Source organism: Python bivittatus, unplaced genomic scaffold (assembly GCF_059951505.1).
Source record: "Python bivittatus isolate LINGU-HERP-01145 unplaced genomic scaffold, Pbiv_v1 ctg000080_np1212, whole genome shotgun sequence".
In the NCBI taxonomy this organism is placed as follows: domain Eukaryota; kingdom Metazoa; phylum Chordata; class Lepidosauria; order Squamata; family Pythonidae; genus Python; species Python bivittatus.
In genome coordinates, this window is record NW_028277035.1 from 53,580,305 (window position 1) to 53,601,294 (window position 20,990).

The 20,990-nt window shown below is 37.0% G+C and overlaps 1 protein-coding gene across 6 annotated transcripts in view; it reads left to right on the forward strand.

The window, feature by feature from the left end:
* Positions 1-11,572, forward strand: part of ATP2B2 (ATPase plasma membrane Ca2+ transporting 2) — a 141,925-nt gene extending 130,353 nt beyond the window's left edge. For 2 of the 6 annotated variants that reach the window (XM_025164224.2, XM_025164225.2), the window contains exon 21: positions 10,775-11,572. In XM_025164224.2, the coding sequence (XP_025019992.1) occupies positions 10,775-11,086 (312 nt within the window). In that variant the 3' untranslated portion in view covers positions 11,087-11,572. Of the gene's footprint in view, positions 1-3,729; positions 3,902-6,621; positions 6,678-10,774 lie in introns of all 6 variants that reach the window. The other 4 variants (XM_088134105.1, XM_088134107.1, XM_025164226.2 and 1 more) reach the window with 4 other exon arrangements.
* Positions 11,573-20,990: the final 9,418 nt, after the last annotated feature.

Genomic DNA, 20,990 nt, shown 5'->3' on the forward strand with positions numbered 1-20,990 from the left:
TTTGAATCTCCAATAGGGTGAATCTCAATTTTATTCCATGCCTCCTGTAGAACTTACAAAAGAACAGAAGAGAATGAACGTTGATGGATCAAAGAACAGTCCCCTTTCTCCACCTATCTTCTCCTGTGAGACTGTACAGATTTTTAAAACATTGAAACAGGGATACTGTATTCCCAGAAAAGTAGTAATTCAGTTTCTCTTTTTCATAAGCATACCCAGAAACACAATGATTGAATATGAGAAGATTAAAAAAGTGCAGATCTGGTGGGTTAATATAGTGGGTCCTGTACTTTGATAGGTTTTAATTTGCACAATTGGTCACACTGAAAGTTGTTTTATATGTAAATAGAGACTTTTGTCCTACATTGGTTTGAATAAAGTTGTAGATAGCAGATAAAATTGTTTTGTAGCTGACATGTCCTGATGACTGTGAAGTGGTCACAGTATTAGGAAGTCCCATATTTGTGGGGCTTTCTAGGATGCTTCCTCAGTGTTATGAGAGAGAAGAGCCCACTAGTAAATAGTCAGCAGAGTAAAAGGGGACTTAGCTTAGCCATAAACAAAATATCAGTCTTGTTGGGCTAAATCCAACTTTGTCTCTGTCATTTGTGCAGGCCGGAGAGTCCACACAATTTGCTTACCTCTCCCTTCGTGATCTAACCAGGGAGGGGTCCAATAATGTCGTTTTAGCTGCTTTCCCAGAAGAAGCAGCTAATTAAACTTGTGCAATAATTATTCTTTGAAAATAATAAGTGTAGATCTGTTTTATCTTTTTATCTTTAGTTATAGTGAATTTCTTCTTTCCAGCTTTTAAAACTGAAAGATATGTAGAGTTAATTATTTGGATTTTCACTATCATCCATTCATAGCAGTCTCTTAACATGAACTCTAAAAGACTGCTTCTATTGGAGAGTGCATCATGATCCTGGATTAGAATAGTTTAAGCCAGAAAGTATATTTAATTCTAATTTCACAGGACATGGTATTCATTCATGTGTCCCTTTGTGTAAATTAGCTTTCCTACTGTAATTTGAGGTAATAAAGAAGCTGAGTCACAAATCAAGCATAAAATATAGTGCCAGATATCTTGATTAATATGGTTCATATTGATAAGATCTAAAATATTTTATGTTTAGTTCCACTCCTGTAGTTGAGTTTTCAGGTGTTCTCTTCATGGCAGCAGCCCCTTAAGTTTTTGGATAAGCCACAGTGTAATTACCTAGTGATGTAGCACAAAGAAGTATTGTCAGGGTAAAAATACTCAGCATAGATATCGAGAACATAACCTATAACGGTCAGCTCTTCTTAACTCATTTTAGATGTGATATTGCTTATTAAATAATCAAATACACATAGGGCTTTTTTACTGCAAACACAAACTTCTGTTGTCACCTCTTTAAGAACATCAGTAGTGCGTATAACATTTTTTTTTTTCATTTTACAGAAGGGAAAGTTGCTGGATTGTGAGCTGAATGTAGATCTAACAAAAAATCACTCCTACAAAATGTATCCTCTCCTCATATTGCACTATTTTGCAGGCATTATTCTGCCTGTGTTCTGAGAGGTAAACATTTTGGAGAAGGGCTTAATGGCTCAATTAGATTAATTCATACTAAAGATTGCTCATGTCAAGGGCAATCTGTATCTGAACCAAACTTGATCCCATTCAAGAGTTAGAGAATATTTGCAGGCTTTCTAGACTGAATGGCAGCTTAAACATTTATTTCTGTGGGGAAGCATCTGAGATTCAAAAGGAGATTCCCTACCCCTTCCCCTCCCTCCCGGCAAATGCTCAAGAGGTTAGATATATCCTTAAAGGAACCATGGATGTCCAGGGGGTAGACAGGAAATGATGACAAGTATGTGATGATATAATCATGCAAATTCCTCTTATTATGAATGCAAGACATAATTGTGGCATTTATGAAATTACATCATCACATATGAGTTGTCATTTTGGTATCAGTGCAATCTGCTATGGACACTGTTGATGCCAACTTTGGTGCAAGGGAATGGAGGAGATTAAAGTGGTCTCATGTTGTGTACTGTGGCACAAAGGCATGTTTACAAGACTATATATCCTATACGAACTTCAAAAGAATTCCATAATCTTTCTCTCCTGCCCACTCTTTCCCCCTTCCCATTCAAAATTCAATGTGAAAAACTCAAGCTATCTGCAAACCTACTTTTTTATGTGTTTTGATGTTACCCTTATTATTGTTTGTCTTTTTGTCTTAAAATTTGTATAATGCTGGCATGGGCAATGTTTATAATGCTTGGAGAGAGCATTGATGCAAAGTGGATGGGACCATTTTGGTTTTTTATCTGTTTGTTTTGTTTCTGGATTTGAACAGAAGAGTTTGGTTTTCTACTTTTTTTAATGATATCACCCTATTTTAACACTTACACTACAGTTTTTCTGTGTTTCCTGTCTCAGAATGGTGAGAAATGTCTCTGACATTTAGCAAATCTTTGAGAGGTGCAAAAAATGAGTTGTAGTATTGCCTGAAGCCCTTGGGCCTCAAGTTGCTCTTTCACAACTACTTCTTTCACTTGTTACAAATGCTTTCCATGCCTTTGCTCATTGTAATTTTAATAACAAGTCTATAGAAAGAAACAGTAGTATTTTCCCTTTTATTGCATAAGTGATGTTTAAGAGAAAGACATATCCAAGGCCACATAAAGATTCATAGGCAATACAAAATTTGTAGTCAATTCTATTTGGGGTTCTAAGGAGGCAGCTGAAAGATACGAGTGGCAAATGAATCCTCTTTTTAAATTATCTTATTTAGCTAGGGTGGATACTATTTTCTGTCTCAAGCACCAAGATAGGTATGCCTGATCTGAGAAATTGGAAATGGTCTATAAATGGGAAACATTTTCCCAACACAATTTTTTAATCCAGATAATCCCAAATAAATGATTAAACTTTTTTTCCTTTTTCTTGTAGTTAAAATCTATGAGAAGTTATGTTTGCAAATGTTCATCTATTCACTGAAAGAAAGTGATTATGGTATTAATAAATCAACAGATGTATTATTATATTCTTCTCCAGTCTGGTGCCTTTTAGTTTTGTTGGTCTTCAACTCCCATCGACCAGCATCTGCAGCTCTGTTGGGCAGAGATTATAGGAGCTGAGATCCAATATATCACAAGAGAATCACGTTTGAAAGACTGTTCTATTATATATACTATTACGCAATCCTATAAACACTAAGCTGTGATTGAAAGATAGAAAGAACATATTTGGGGACAGACATATATAGAATTACATTGTCAAGCTATTCTAAAGTATATCATTTATTATATGAAACTGGAAGTGTTTTAATATTTTTTTTCCTCCTATGTGAATCAAATTGATCTCCTGATAGATATAAAGATAATTAATGTCTGCAGATGCAGTGTGCCTGAATGGCTTGAATTTATAGCATTATGTGGCAGAGCCAGTAAAGTCCAAGGACAGCACAAAAATGTGCCCACCACACATTCTTCTTAAACCACAAATCTGCTGCTATAAATCAACCCAGCAGTGGTGATGTTGCATAATTCTCTTCTGAATAGAAACTGTGTGCTGTAAATCTTAAAGGACGCTTTCATTATTTTTGACTCTGGAGATTGAAATGATTTTTATGCAAGCAGCTGAAATATTACTAGAAAATACAACTCCTGTCAGTTGCAAAGTTATGTCCGTTCCTCAAGCAACTTGTCTCATTCTTTCCTCCATTACAGATCGAAGTAGTCAATACTTTCAAGAGTGGCACTTCCTTTCAGGGAGCTCTCAGGAGACAATCCTCCGTCACAAGCCAGAACCAGGATGTAACCAATATTTCTAGCCCTAGCCACGTTTCGTTATCCAATGCTCTTTCCTCTCCTACCAGCACACCTGCTGCGGCGGCTGGGCGTGAGTGTGTATTCTTAATGCATCTTCATACAGAGATGCTCATTTATCTAGCAGTCACACGACTGAGCCACTGTGCCCCTTCCCATCTCTTCCATTCTAAAATGAGTTGTATAGTTTTGCACGCCACAGTGCCATTTTGGTACACTACTTTCTACAGGTCTTCATTTCCACTGATAAATTGTGTCTTGTCTGTAACTACTTTCCATGGAATAAATACCAATTTTCTCCTATAATGAATAGGTCTGTTCTTCGCATGTTCATATTTCTTCTTTGACTGCACAAATTTCTTTTACATTTCTCCAGGAATGCTTCAGATTATTATATATTGAGCTTGATTTTTTTATAGCAGCAAAATAGTAGGAACGTACATAACCTCTAAGTTATTAAAAACTTCCTAAATTTATTGTTAACCAGAGTTATTTAATTCTACTTTGATTGAAACTTAGTACTCAATATCCCAGGCTAGTTACATACCCTAAACGTTTACAAATAGCGAACTATCACATACTTATGTAAAGAATTTCCCATATCTCCAACACCAGTGAAAAGTAAATTGTTACCTACTTGCTACAGCTTGGGCACAGCTGGAGCAATATGGACACAAAGGACTCTTTTTTTCCCTTTGCTGCCTTTGCTGTGTCCACTCAGGCTTTTAGTGTAAAATATCACCTGACAGAGCCTTCAGCTGAGTCACGTCCCCTTCGGTTACATGATCTGGGGATGAAATGACACGGGAATAAAAGAGCAGAAGAACCCTGTCACGCAGGCAGTAATCCGCTGGGGTGAACTTGGAGTTCCTTCCTGGCATCATAAAAAAAGAGTTTAAGCTACTTTGAGCTACAGCATACATCATTAAAGAAAATAGAAATATTGTTTGTATGCAGTTAGCTGGTAATGTATTCCAGGGTTCAGTTTTATTTTTTAAAAAAGGGAAAATAAACAGAAACTGCATGTTCTGTCCTTGCACACTAATGCCACTGTTTGTGGCACACTCGCTGCATTGGCATTGGAGACTAACTCTACCCAGAGGCTCAGAGCATCCATAAGATTTCTTACATATCTTGCATCTTTCATTTAATCTCATTTATCACTCTATTCTAACATTTAAAACAAAAATACTTATGCTGTTAGTTTTCAACATTGTATTGAAAGGTATCACTTCATGAAGAATTGTTTTTATTATAATACCTTTTTTTAAAAAAAAGATATGAAATCCTATATGATACATCCGATAAAGTATTTTAATTAAGTTGTTGATTATGCAAAGGCATATTCTGATACATGAGAAAAGTTACATGAATCTGAACTTTGGTTTTGATAGGGTTAGGGTTTTGGGTAAATGCTACTGTTGTGTACGAACACATGCCAAGTCACATCTGGCATAATACACTCAGTATTTGTGCACATATCATTGCAGAATTTCTAGCACGTATAAAGAAAACCTCGGTAAATATGTGAACTACCCCTATCTTATGGATCTTGGGAAATTATCTTAGGACCCAGTGTAATAAATACTATCTCTGTTATAGGTACATTATCTCTATTAGGGCATGCTTGCTCTGAAAATGTATTATACAAAGAACTGCTTTGTACTTCACATGACTGCGAGCGTAGCACCTCTTTTCTGATCATTAAAGCAGTCACATCTTTTCAGATTTCTGCTCCAGGGGTCGGCTCATTCATGTGATTCTTAAAGCAGTGGCATCTTTTTTTTCTTCAGACTTGCACACAAACCCAAGAAAGGCCGCAGCTGCTTTAATTAGCAGCAGGAAGCTGCTGTGCTTAGCCAGAGGCTCACACGAGGTCTAAAAACATCTGAAAGTTCTTTTCAAAGCATGCACAACCCTAATAGTTATATTCGGCATTCTCTTTTTTCTGTTCTTGTAAAACATGATCAGAACATTTAAAATACGGAAGATTGTTTCCTAAGCAAATGTCATTTTCTTGAACAAGCACCTCCTTCTCATGGAGACTGCTGATATGCTTTGGTGGATTGGCTTGAGAAACTGCCACCCCAATCCAGGACCTGCCCGGCCATGCAGCTGAGTTGGTGACTACTTTTCTTGGCAGACGGGGCACGTAGCAGTGTCAGGCCTGCTGCATTCCCCTGAATGACAGAACTATGTATGTCAACCTGCATTCCTTTCTCTTGAAGGACTAGTGCAAGTGTCAAACAGCCCATTCTGTCCCCTCTGAAGTAATTTGTACCTTAAAAGGTTTTATCTTTTGCTGGTAATGAAAGTTCTGTAGCCAGTCCACGTTGTTTCTGCATGTGGAAAGGATAGCAATGCCAGCTTGTCAGGCACTAAAATATCTTGGGCTGGCTCTATCATGTGACAAAACTTCCAGTAACTATCTGGAACACATCCGTGTGCTGGTGCTGGTTGACATAAGTAATAGTTCTCTATCAGGATATGCCCAAAGTGTTCAGGCTGCTAGCAAGATTGAAATGGTCCTCAGTATTTTTAATATGCTGAACATATTCCAGAAGAAGGGGAAATCATAGTTAATGAATCCAGCCTCAGTCTTGCCTTTACATAATTGCAACTTCAACTAAGAATAGCAACTTCTCCCTTTGAGTTAGCATCTCTCTGCAAAACTGACTTTACATTTACCTGATCAGCTCTACTTGGTATAGGCCTTTCAGTAGAAATGAAATACTTTCTTTTTCAGTGCCCTACAGTCTGCTTTCTGAATATGCAATGTGTTTGTTTTCCTAGAGGGCTAGAGACCCCTGGACAAAAGGGTTCAGCAGGAGAGAGTGCAATAAAAAGAGGTTGTGAGTCTTTAACCTTGAGCCTGATAATGAATGTGAACCCAGTTCTGGTACTTGGCTTAGATAAAGCCAGGTAAACATTCGAGTATAAGCCCATCTCCTACCACGGTAGTACAACTGAAAATGGGTGATCTGCATTGAATCATGAGGAGGGAGATTCTATACTTTGCCAGAATGTTTATTTTTCTTCAGATGGAGGTAAAAATCCTCAGTATCTAAAACTGCCTAAGTGTTTATCCTCTCTTTGTCGAATAGAACTATTGAAGTCTTGCTTTCAGCAAAACTGAAACACTTTTCATTGCAGCAACAGAGAAGAAGGAGGTGGAAACTGAAAAGCCATGTCAGAATGTCCTGAAGTGTGGTCCCCACCCTTACCCCAGTCCTCTGTTAAAAACATTTTTCTGTTGTCTCCATTCCTGTAAGAAAATGGAGCCATGTGCCTCACTGTTTATCATTTCCTTTTCATTGACTGTCTCCATTACATAACTGCCATGTAGATGATACATATTTTTCTGGTGTGTTTCCATACAATATATGTGCATAGAGAGCAAGCCTACAAAGTTTTAAAGATGCCATTAAATCCTATTCATAATGTAATAACCTAACCTCCTGCATTTACCTTCACAAAATCTCTGAACAGGGATTTAGTTATTCTGTTGTATAAAAGTTAAGTATGATTCTGTAGATCCTAATTTAAAGACTAGCAAATATAAAGATCTCTGGGGATTATACATTTGAATTCTATGCATTTCCCAGACACCCTATACGCACAGTTGCTAAATTGTACTTCATTCCTATAGATTCACATATAGTTTGGAAACATGGCAGCAATACATGCACATTATTCTAAAATAGGCTAGTTGCAAGCTGATGCCTGTTAGTATCTTCTATGCCGAAAGTCAAACTAATTTTGCCCTGGCACATTATTTCTAGAAGAGGAGTCAAAAATACCTGGATTCAATTGCATACAGTTTAAAAGCCCACAAAAAAGCCTGTTCTGCAAGTTATAGATGATGTAGAAATGTTGCCTGCAAACTCCTTGATACTTCATGCAGGGTCTTTTACTATACTGCATTTCTGGCCATGTGTAAAGGGGAGATCTCCCCAATAATCCCTACATCTACATATGGATTGCCCTTGCTTGACTTCCCCCAAGCAAACTTTATTCTTGACTCTGCATCTTGAAGAGGAATAATCCAAAATGTTTTCTTCAAAAAGAAGAAACACTGATGGGCTCTCATGGGCCAAATGTAACCTATATCCATGGTAGCCTCTAGAGACTCCCGAGGTCACATCACTGATACAGCAATGGTGGAAGAGTGATGAATAAAGTCTCACTTTCTCTCTTTATAAACTGAAAAGTAATTGTGTTAAAAATAAGGTAAACTAAATCCCCCATATCTCCAGCTTTTAACTCCCATCCCATATTTTCCAATGTCATTATTTCATTGCTATACCTTCTATAACTTGAATTCTGAGGGGAAAAAATGGGAAAAACATGGAGCCCCTATCTGCAAAAAGGCTTTCTCCTGTTCTAGTTAAATGAACTGTAATAATAATGGAGGAATAATATTTCTGGAGTTGTATGTAATGAAAATTTATATGATCAAGTACAAACTCTGTCATTTTACAGGCTAGTGATGTGGTCCACTAGACTGGTTAGATTTGAACTTGGTTGGCAGAGAGAGAGAGAGAGAGAGAGAGAGAATCCTGAATGTTTATAATTGTCCTAAGATTCAGGACCACATTTCTTGAAACAGAGTTTGTCTCTAGATGAGTTACAAGTAAATGAATTTCTTTTGAAATTATTTGTGCAAAAGACCCAGGATTAAAAAATTAGAATTTAAATAGAATTAATTATAATTCTTCCAATATGTTAAGTAGAAATCTGTAGAAATGTAACATTGGGATAAAAAAGTGTAGCTGGCCAGGCATATTTCCTTTCTCAGCATGTTTTTCTTTCCTCTCAGGATGAGTTTTCTATCACTCTATTTCAGAGTTCAGTGGCCAGAGTAAGAAGCCGTTAAATGTGCACTTCGTGTCTCTTACCCTAACAGCGTGAATAAGGAAGGATTTCAAAGAAAGATGCAGGGGACCATGAGATGTTTCCCAGAGGAGCATCCCAATACATAAATTAAGTGAAGTACTACCTTCGCTCTCAACTGCAGATGTAGTTGGCCAAGGGAAAAAAACATTTTAACCAGTTGGCACTTACATGCAAGATTGAAAGGACAACAAGAAAACGGAAGTGTGCTTGGCATATTGTGTGTCTGCAGCAACCAACTTTGAAGAGTTGTCCTGAAGACCCCAAGATTCCCGAAAAGAACTTTGAGCGAATTAGAAACTTCTGTGTGGGATGGAAAGAAGTTTGCTTTCCTCCCCCCTAAGCATTTTAGCTTAGCCATAATAACAGTAGTTCAGTCCAAAAAAATCACTGGCTGTTAATGTGATCTCAGTTTTTCTGAGAGGAGCTCTTCCTAATCGTCTACTTAGGACTTCATTTTAAGGCAGGGGTTTGCAACATCTGAAGTGAGGAATCAGGAACTCTAATCACAAGAGGGTTTCCCAACACAATGATGCCACTGGAAGAGGCAGGACTGGATTCGTGATCTCTAGGATGGCAGCTTTCAGTTGGGTTCCCCTCACCAGCCTTAAAACCTGCAGAGTGGCTGCAGTGATCCTGCCTAGGGCATGTCCAGGGTTGTCTCATTCACCCTATAATTGAGGGCCAGGCAAAATGCCCAGCAGTCACAGCATTCATTTATAATCATGATACATTCCTCAACAGTGCACATATTTTACCATTCTGTTATTTCCTTGATGATTTTTTTCCCTTCAAGAAATGCCACTTTTCTCCTTGGTAGCCCTGAGTAGAAGGAAGCATCTAAAACGCTCTCTTCTTCCAAGGAGAATTTTCCTGCCCAGCAACAGATGGATCAGCTCCCACCTCAGATGTCTGCAGACGTAGTAAATGGGTCTGCTGTGCTGTCGTACTGTTGCATTTCTTAAAGCCTGCTGCTCGCTGTCCTCATCTTCTTATGGCTTAGTAAGAGAAAAGCAGGAAAATACACTGACACAATTAAATGGTCATAGTTCAAGAACTGCAGAACTGACATAAAAATGTACCTTTACCAGCTTGCCTTTATGAGTCATATTCACATGGGTTACATGAATTATAGATGAAGTAATCTGGTGTTTTATAATTCCAGTATATGAAACTTGATGACCATAATACAATAAATTACTTATTAATAGGTTTTTTTTAAAAAAAAATGGCTAGAACATTGGGTTTATACTCGAGTGTTTACCTCACATATGCATGAAAGATAAACCAAAGTTGATCAACAGTTTCATGTTCACATTATCCAGGCTTTCAAGTGTAGTTGTTGTGTGCCAGTTAGCTGTGTTTACGTGATAACCAACTTTTTCCTAGCATGTTTTTGCTCCAATATTTTGTCTGCTTGCCTTCTTTCTTTCTTGTTGCTGTGCTTCTGGCTGCTTCATTTAGATCTTGCTTTTTTTGTTTTAAAAAAAAGAAAGATGGTCATTATTTTGGGGGGTTCTTACATTTGGCTCCTGTGTTTGTCTCTCATACTTCTCCATCCAATTGTGTCTGTGTTTTGTGCTTTCTTGTTTGAGATATGCAATTTGTTTTGTCTTATACTTTTCTATACAAAGGAATACTGTATTAAAAAAAAAACCAAGGCTTTCCTACTTACTCACTGCAAAATGATAAAGATGCATGGTACTACATTTGCTTTGGAATTAACGTGGCTTGTCTTTTACTAGGAATGTACCACATGAGTGGATTTCGCTTTCTTTAACCAGCGCTTCCCATCAGTTCTGGGAACAGGTCTGATGGCTTTAAACTCATATGGTCTTAACATTGCAGTTCATACAGATGCTCACAATATACAAAGCTGGGCCTCTTGTTTGTGCCTTTAGAATCCAGAGACTGTGAACTACAGCTGCCTGTGTGCCCTAACCATACATCACATTTTTTCACCCAACATCCCTTCCCCAAGAATTGACATCACTGTGTGGTGGTTTCAAAAAGCAGTTACCACTGACATCTGTCATCTTTTTCCTTCTCCCAGATCCGCGTCGTGAAGGCATTCCGTAGCTCTCTCTATGAAGGTTTGGAAAAACCGGAATCTAGAACCTCCATTCACAACTTTATGACTCATCCTGACTTTAGGATAGAAGATTCCCAGCCCCATATTCCTCTCATTGATGACACAGAACTAGAAGAAGACCCTGCCCTCAAGCAAAACCCGAGTCCCCCATCTTCCCTGAACAAGAACAATAGTGCTATTGACAGTGGGATCAACCTTACAACTGATACGAGCAAATCAGCTACCTCTTCTAGCCCAGGAAGCCCAATCCATAGCCTGGAAACATCACTTTAGCTGAAAAAGTCACTGCAAAAATGTTAATATAAATAATAATAATAATAATAATAATAATAATAATAATAATAATATATAACAGAGACAAATAAGAATAAACAATGCTGGCTGAGAAGCTGTTTGAATTCCTGATCACTTTGAAGAAACAGAAAAATGAATGCATCGTTAATCACAGTGATTTTTGGAAGAATGAATGGCTGATTGACATATTCCCCCCTTTTGTCTCCTGCAGAAACAAAAACAATACAAATGCTTTCCTGCATGAATGTATTACCCACTTCCACCCCCCACCTCCTTTTTAATTCCTTGAACAGGAAAAGGAGAAGACTTATTTGAAGCTATTTATCCAATTCACGAGTTTGTGAGTTTTTTAAATGCTTGTGTGGCATGGACTCAGTTGTATAGATTAATTTAAACAATTTTTTTTGAAATTGCGAAGCTTAACTTGCACAGTAGATTTGCACCAGTTGGCCAGAGGAACCTGAAATGAACATTTATGAAAATATATATATAAATATATAAATAGATATAAACATATATATATATAAATATATATATATATATATATATATAGATATATATATATCCATATTTATGCTCGCACACATATACATATACTCATATACTATATGTGCATGTGTGTGCACAAGTATGTATGTATATGTGTGTGTGAGAAATATATATATATATATATATACACACACACATGCACACATTTCTTTGTTGGCATGTTGCCTTTTTTTCTGCTCAAATCATTCTATTTTAACTTATTTATGTCCTAAAAATAAAGAATGTAATTTGTTTACAGAACTGTAGATAATTTCCTTAACTATTTGTAGGTTTAAGACAGCACTACCTGCCGAGATCATTTACAATTTGCTGTGATCTGATTTTTGCCTGACAGATTGGTGGGGTTTGGGAGGGTGGGATGGGGTAATGTAGATACTGCTAGTAAATAACAAAGAAGCCAAAATATTACAAACTGGATGTAGCATTGTGATCCCACATAGAGGGTTCTGAACAGAAAGGCTTCCTTTGTTTTAAATACAAATTTAAATAATCAATTTTTTTGCTCTCTCTCTTTCTCTCTCTTTTTTAATGAATTGTTTCACTTCATCTTGATGCAATACTCAATAATGAGGCCATTTCCTTATTTAAATGTATTGCGACGGCTTCTTAAGCGTATTTTTTTAAAAAAGACATTATAATAAAGCTCACTGGAGTTTCTGAATATCCATTCAAAAATAAGTTATATTTAGCTTTGTATGCAGATCAAACTAGTATTGACTAGTATACTGTGTGCTGATTCTGTTTTGTTAAAAAGTGTAGGCATTCATTTCTTGCAAAATATGGGCTGTTGGCATTTTGGATGAGAACCACTATGGTTTGTTGCTTTGATATGAAAAAAAAAAGAGAAAACTATATAATTTTCTGCACTATGTAGTTCTGAATGAAACTTTATGAAATGTATACTAACATGTGCTTTGTGTGATTATTTTAAAACCAAGTTTGTCTTCCCATAGTCACAAAAGTATATAATAGAAATTAATCAACTTTGATTTCATATTGTGCTTTCTACAGGGAAAGCCCCTAATCACATCTGCTACGTGGTTGGGCTTTTTTTCCCCTTCCTTCCTTCCTTCCTTCCTTCCTTCCTTCCTTCCTTCCTTCCTTCCTTCCTTCCTTCCTTCCTTCCTTCCTTCCTTCCTTCCTTCCTTCCTTTCTTTCTTTCTTTCTTTCTTTCTTTCTTTCTTTCTTTCTTTCTTTCTTTCTTTCTTTCTTTCTTTCTTTCTTTCTTTCTTTTTTCAAGATGGTAACAGCCCTGACAATATAGACACTTCTATAATTGTTATGTCAACCATTTGAATGCAAAGCTCTTTGTGGGTCACAAATTTTTCATAAATGACTTTTCTATTTAATACAAAGTTTGCTTCAAAACTTTTCGGCATATGATCTTTTCCATAAAACTGTACAGTCCAAGAGACATTTTGATTAACACAATTAATTATACCAGAAGAGTGGGCAAAAGACCATTTTATTTAGCTTACCAACTTAGTAGTAGTGGTATTACCTGCTGTTTTAAAGTTGTTTAATGAAGCGGATCAACTCTGTAATCAGAAGAACCATTGCAAGCCAGAAACACTTCAGTCAAGATGAGCTTCCTGGCCAAATGCCAGTTTGAAATGAATAATGATCCAAGGGCATGCCCATGACTATCAGCCAGGAAGTTCTAATCAACTTGAATTGCCAGCTTCTGGACTTTTCTAATATGGTTTAAATGTCTTTTGACAATACACAATTTGTTTTGATCCAAACATCTGACAGAACAGCAAATGTTTCTAGGTTTATGCAACCCTCTTCTCAACAGTGTTACCCCTTTCTTAATTCTCGCAGCTGGCAGGAAAGTCCAGCTGACCAGCTTATTCTTACAATCAAACTGAAAGTTTGTCAGGGTTTAACCTTGGATTGTAAATAACAGTGACTAACTTTTGTGTAACACTGAGGTTCTATACGTGGAATACCACATTTGAGAAAATAAAGTCTATATACAGGGAAAAGCATGTAGATTTGAACTCAAGCAACTACAGAATGGTTGCTACTGGAATATTTTCTGTTTTAAACATCTTAATGCTGATGATTTGCCTTTTATTTCAAGATTGGTTTTTTCCCCCTTGTATTTTTTTTCTTTAAATTTCACTGTGTGTGTGTTGTAATATTGCTTCCTAAATAACTAGAAGGTCCCATTTGCTGACTTGAAAAACTGTTCAGAATAAACCAGCACTCAATTCTGTACATACCTGGTTTTAAAAGAAAGAAAAAGAAAATAGATGATATATTAATGTGATGCATAGGATTCTCTCAACAAAAAAACTGTGCTTATGTACACGTGAAACAGTCTTTTTCACGAAAACGATGACGGATGAATTCAAAGAACCTTTTGATTACCAGCTGTGCATCATGTTCTTTTCTATTGCTTGGCCTCTTTGTGACAGGAGGAGTGGTATGAAAAACTAAAATGATCTATATGTTGAAATTCATTGCAATATATAAAATGCTTGCTCTCTATTGTACCTGAAAGCATGAGATCTGTGGAAAAAAATACAGCAGTACATTTGGCAATCCATCCCACTAGGGGTTATTATTTCTATATGTTTATCCATCTGTTTTTATGAATTTTTTAAATCTAGACAATAATTGTAAATAAAGAGCTCACTGTCTCTGTTCATTTAATACTATGCAAAAGATTTGTGCTTTTTATTGTTAGTCTACAGTACGATGCTGGAATGTTTGTAGTTTCAAAAACAACACAAAACACAATGACCCAACAACCCAGAAGTAAAATATTTGATATAAGTTATTTTATAGTTTAAAACCATATAATGTTTCTCTTACTGCTTTCGGTCTAATAAATATTTCCTGACAGGAATACAAGTGGAAATTGAAAATAAACCAATCAATAAATTCAGAGGGCAGCATGAAAAATCAAAGTCTGAAAATATCATTATTTCCACTTTCCACTGTGATAGCATATCTTTTGAATATATTTAATATAATTATTTAATATATTTAATACAAAACTATTATAAATGTTTTGACATTATGACACTAACAAAGGGTACTTTTTTTGAATACTGTTTGCTGATCAAAAGAAACTTTCCGTAAAGAAGATGGGGCATTTGGCTGAAAATCAGAAGCTTCTTCCCTAAAGCATTCATTAATAGAAACAACTGATTAAATTGCCACAGTGGACACAGATCCATTTAGTAAACCATCATCTGAGTTTATATAAAGGATCAAATTATATTGGTCATCTGAATTATTTTGCCAAATGATCAGAAGAATTTTTGAGGGCTGAGATAAATTTATTATCTGTACCTATCCTCTGAAATCAATTTCCTATGTTAAAGAAAAAATATTTTTCTTATCAATTGTAACTCCAATGCAACTTTGAGATGCACCAGAGTTTAAACATTTTCTCCTTAATAAATAAAGACCACTGTCAAAACAAGCTTCATTAGGGTAAAAGTTCTCCAAAAATTTTATAATTTCTTCAAGCAGAACTTTCCAGCACATGGCAGAAGTCAAAGATTTTGAGAATGCTTCCGCTAGATTGAAATGTCTATTTTATGTGCACTATATTACAAACAAGGAGATTTAAATAAATTGCTAATGTTTTTCACTATATGGAGGATTCTAGCATTATATATCAAGGATCGATTCATGGAATACATACAACTGATTTGAAGGTTCTTTATTTTCTACCTGGGGATCCATGTGTCTTAAAATGTGGCTCTGTCTATCAATCATCACTTCTACTGGCCTTATTAAACAATAGCTTGATTCAATATAAGCTAGCCAAGCTCCAGATTTTCATAAGGACATTTCTGAGGCAAGTCCTCAAAAATACTTTCTACATAATGATTTCATCAAGTTCTTATGATCTTGTCTTTAATTTTATCACTGATTATGAAAGATAGGATCTCCTAATTCTTCTCTGTCTTTAGTCTTGAGAAGAACATCTGAGTTTGACAGAGGATTAACATTATTTTAAGGTCTGGCATACAAATTGCCATGTGATTATGTGAACAGCAAGTAGATAGGGATAGTATTTTGACTCTTGTCATAAGACCAGTTGGTGCACTTCAAGGTAAGCAGGCTGATTACCTTTCACTCAAAGAGCAGGAAGCCAACAACTGATTCAATTCAAGTGTGGGAATTAAAGTTCCTATCTGCTATGATGGCCATGAAGTTACAAGGGCTTGCTTAACATTCCTCCCTTTTGTAAGTTTGGTTTGGTTTGATTGTTCCTTGCTTTGATCATTATTAGTTTACTGCATGGAGGTTTAAGATTATTAAGTATAATCTTCCTTTGTCTTTTGCAGTCAGTCACAGCTTGGGCTCAATGTGGGAGTCTTGGACATTGACTTTATAATTAGGCATTCTAATGAACAGCTGTAATTAGATCATGGGATAGTATCAAGGTAATTACCTGTCTGTATATGAACTTTCTGTGCATTTTCACCTCCACAAAAAGTCTTTTCTATTTATGCACATGTAAGGCTCTTGTCCCATCCCACAAAAGGATTGTGCAAACTGATACATAGTACAATGACCAGATGGCACATGTGTGATTACACTTTAGATGTGCTATCTGACCACTGTAATAAATATCAATTTGCATAATACTTTTGGGGGCTATGCTCCTTTTTTCTGTTTTGCATTGAAGTGCAAGCAGAATTTGTGTAGGGGAAGAGGGCATTCCTATGGCTGACTTGGAAAGCATTAATTTACAGATTAAAATATTGTTTTATCCATTTGTAATTACGTTTTCACCTGCACACTCAGATCCAACTATAGTCCTGTGTAGATTTGGCCATCACTTTGAGAATAATGTATGCTAACAGATATTGGCCCTCAGATACAAGTTAATGAATTCTTCAGCTGGTTTTCATTGAAGATTGTATATCCAGTTACCAATTATGTTTTTTTTTTATTTCTGTAAAATCAGAAAAAAAAAATGGACATGAAAAGAAGGTTCATGGGGATTGCCTGCACTAACAAGGCAAACATACCTACTCTAGATTGAGTCCAGATTTCTGCTTGTATCATAAGGAGGATACAATGCTCCCTCACAGATAAGGCTCCTGTTAAATGGAGTAAATTGTGGCCCAGGGAATTAAAGGGAAACATGGAAATTGCAAAATAGGAATAACAACAAGAACAAGGTGGAGATCTTCAATGAGAGGAGCAGTTTGGTCCCAACTCTATTTCCTGCAATTTCCTCCTCCTTCACCACTCCACACTGCATTTCACTACATTCATCAAGTCCTTTTCTCAAGGAAGTCTTATCTGAGGACTAGAGATGGTAAGTCAAGAATGGGAGTCAATTCAGTCTGTTAAAACATTTCTAATCCTGACCCATTGCACTTTTTGCACTCATTCAAATGAAATGAGATGACCTTTGTCTACTCAGAGTTAAGCATGTTTAAACAAAGTCCACCAGCGGGTTGAAAACTCTGCTGGCCAATAGCCATATCCATTCCTTAATAGCAACAGATCAACATTAGGCATATTGGGGCAATAGGGTTACCTATTAATTTTAACCACCCAATAGACAGTATTTTTTTTCTTCCTTGCATTTTCCCTCAGGCGCAGGGTCCACTTTTTCCCCCCCAGATCAACTGAATGTTGGTCCATTGGTTCCAACAGGAATTAACTAACTAGCTTGTCGCCTGAGCCTGACATCATGGGCTGAGAGAGAGTGGCTGGCCCAAAGTCACCCAGCCAGCTTTCATGCCTAAGGTGGGACTAGAACTCACAGTCTCCTGGGTTCTAGCCTGGAGCCTTAACCACTTGACCAAACTGGCTCTCATCCTATAGACACTAATACAGTTGGTCAAACTGGGATATTTAATGAATCTGTAATGAACAGAAGCTGATGCAACTAGCATGGTACAAAGTTAAACATGATGTACAAAACTGAATGCATACTTAGTATTAATGCCTACTTGTTTACAGATTCAAAATAAGAAAACCATGAATGGGTACAGAAATTTAGACTTCCTTCCAAATTTCTTCACTGCTACTTTGTTTTTAGCAATATTGTAAAGTGAAGAAGTTCCAAAAAGGTGATTGATTTCTTAGGTAGGCTTAGATAATTCCACTGGTGAACAAGTAACTTTGACTCTTTTAACCTCTTAGGTTGTGATTTTTGTTCTATCAGTTTTCAACAACACGGGCTTCTTTAAGGGGTAGACTGAGCATTTGAAAAAGAAGATTTTGTAATTTACTCTTACAAAGCAGGGGAAGACTATTAAAATTGACTAAATGCACCCAACATTTTAATGGTGGGAAATATTGTTAAGAAAAGGAAATTACATGGAACCATTCAGCTGAAGGCAAGATCTGGAATCTTCCGCCAAAGTGATCAGATCTGCAAAACAGAACACATAGAACATTGCAAATGACCTGCTGGAAGGTTTAGCTGAACCTGGAATAATTGTCCACAGGTCAATGCAAGTACAGTGTTGCCTAAACAAGAATGATTTGCATGGGAGAGTTATCAGAAGGAAACTTTTTCCAATCTCATCACAAAAGTCATCATCTAAGGTGTACAGAAGAAAACCTTGATAAGCCTGAAATGTTTTGGAACAAAGTGGTATGATCTGATAAAGTAAAAATTGAACTCTGTGTCCACAACAACACAAAGATGCATTTGGAGGGAAAAAAGGGTGAAGCCTTTGAAGGAAAGGATATCTTGCCAACCATTAAGCACAGGGGTGGCTGTATTATGCTTTGGGGTTGTCTGGTAGTCAGTGGTACAGGGCATATTGTACAAATGAAAGGAGGAATGGATTCAGCTAAATACCAACATATGTAGAAAAGAGGTTGGATATTTCAGCAATACAATCATGAATTAAAGGTTTTGGAATAGACTTTGTAGTCTTCAGAATTATTACCGAAAATCTCTGCAGAGATCTCAAAGCACTTCTGATTTAGAAGAACTCTGCAAGGTAAGTTGGGGAAAAATCCAAAAGCAAGAACAGAATGACTCTTAGTTGGATATTGGAAGCATTTGGAAGCTATTATTTCTGCCAAAGGAGATGTTACAAAGTAGTGACTAAAAGGGTGTCCAAAGTTCTGCATTAGCCAAATTCAATTTTTTTTTTTTTAAACAATTCTGAATCTATAAACAACTGCTAATTTGAAACACAAATGGAAACAGGACAAGGCTCCCATGGAAAGAATTTTTTTGGTCCCTATTCCATTTTCCAGAATTGCTATAGGTACAGCCTGACCTTTACCAAAGTCAGCTAAGGTAAATCAGTATATCTTGGTGGTCATTTATTATGCAATGTTAACCTTAAGGCAATTCCTTGCATGCTGTAATTGCAGAAGTTGTCACAAATGAACTGCTGAGACTGTTCAGAAGAGTGGGTGTGCCTAATGAGATTCTCACAGATCAAGCCCCAAGTTTTCAGTCCGCATTGCTGAGACATTCTCATGCAGATTTGGGGATATCTGGGATTAGAACCTCTCTTTATCATTCTCAAACAGAGGGCCTGCCCAACAGGTTGAATCAGACACTATAAAACAACTAAGTAAGTACAAGATGATGTTGGGATGTTTGGCTTCCCTATGTAAGATTCTTTCCATATATAAAACTGTCACAGCTTCCCACAAGAATCAGGCGTTTTGAGCTGCCATATGGGAGAAGGCCCAGAGAAGTATTGGATATGGTGAAGGAAAGCTGGATCAATGGAGTCTCAGGTCCAAAGAACTTGGAGGGGAAGAAAAACCCTCTATCACATAACACAAGAGAACCAGAAATTAGCACAGGACACATAGATGTGCTAGTATTGTATTAAAACCAGGGAGAACTCTCTAGAAATAGAAGGAAACCTGTTGCTTTTGTTGCCTAATTGGGAATACAAATTGCAGACTAGTTGGCAAGGCCCATTTACTGCACTGCAGAAGATGGAGCCTATGAACTACAAAACAGTCTGTCATGGGTTAAGAAACTTTTAAGAAAATGGGTTAGGAGAAAAGGGCCAGCTGTAGTGTTGGGAGCTTCCAGAGAAAAATATTTAGCAATACAAGTGTGTAGCTGTTTTTCAGGCACACGTAAAGAGCACACTGAGGTCCAATCTTGCCTTCACTGTAGAAAGCAGATCCAGAAACACTCCTAGAATTCAAAGAAGTGCTTACAGGTAAGCCAGGCATTATTACACTAGAGTACAATATTAACATCAGATAGCAAAACCAATGGAGCGATGAACTTACCAAATTTCAGAAACAGTCAGAAACTCCATAGAGAAAGGAATCCAAAATGTGCTGCAGTCAAGTGTTAATTGAGCCATCATGCCATGAGTGGGCTTCACCTATAGTATTAATTATTTAAACCTACGGGATATTGTGTAGACTTAAGATGTCTTAATTAAGTGACCAGGTTTGATAGTTGCACTGTGCCCAGAATAGATGATTTGTTTGATCAGGCAAAATCTATTTATCTACTTTAGATTTTGGTAAAGGCTACTGGCTAATATCTCTAGAGGAAACCTCCAAAGAGAAAACAGCCTTTGCTCCAAATCAAAGACTATTCTTGTCCCTTTTGGTTGTAAATCTTCCAGGCTTTTATGGATAACATTCCTCCAGGTAGAGGAAGTTCTGTGAAGCTTACCAGGACAATATCATTATTTATAGCACTACCTGGGAAGAATCTGTGCAGCAATTGCAAGGTGTTATTTTCAGTCTTAAAGCAGCAGTCTTAATAATCTACCCAGACTTAATTATCTACCTAGCCAAAATGTCATCTGGGATTTTCTGAGCTGCAGTACCTGGGATACTTAGTTGGTCAGCAAGAAGTTAAGCCAGAAGAAAAGACATGGACAGAGAAAAAGCAAAGCATTTATTTGTGGGGTTGTGAACTCACTGTAGTCACAGACCACCAGCTATTCGTAGGGGTAGAAAAGGTGAAGAGCACTAGCAGAAGACTTGCTTGTTGGTATCAGAGCCTGAAACCATGTATTTATTTTTATTTTATTTTATTGGATTTCTCCGCCGCCCATCTCACCCACAATAGGGGACTCTGGGTGATTTACAAAAAACATTAAAACTATCAATACATCTAAAACACATAAAACATCCAAAATTTAAAACAATACTAAAGAAAGGAAGATCCAAGCAGATGGCAAATCAAGCTGCAGAGAGCTGGCCACTACAGGGCTAGCCATCCCCCTGCTTGAAGTATTCCCTCCCCACCCCAGGCCAAGTGGCAGAGCCGGGTCTTCAAGGCTCTTTGGAAGGCCAGGAGTGAGGGGGCCAATCGCACCTCCGGGGCCAGAATGTTCCAAAGAGCGGGAGCTACCGCAGAGAAGGCCCACCTTCTGGACCCCACTAGATG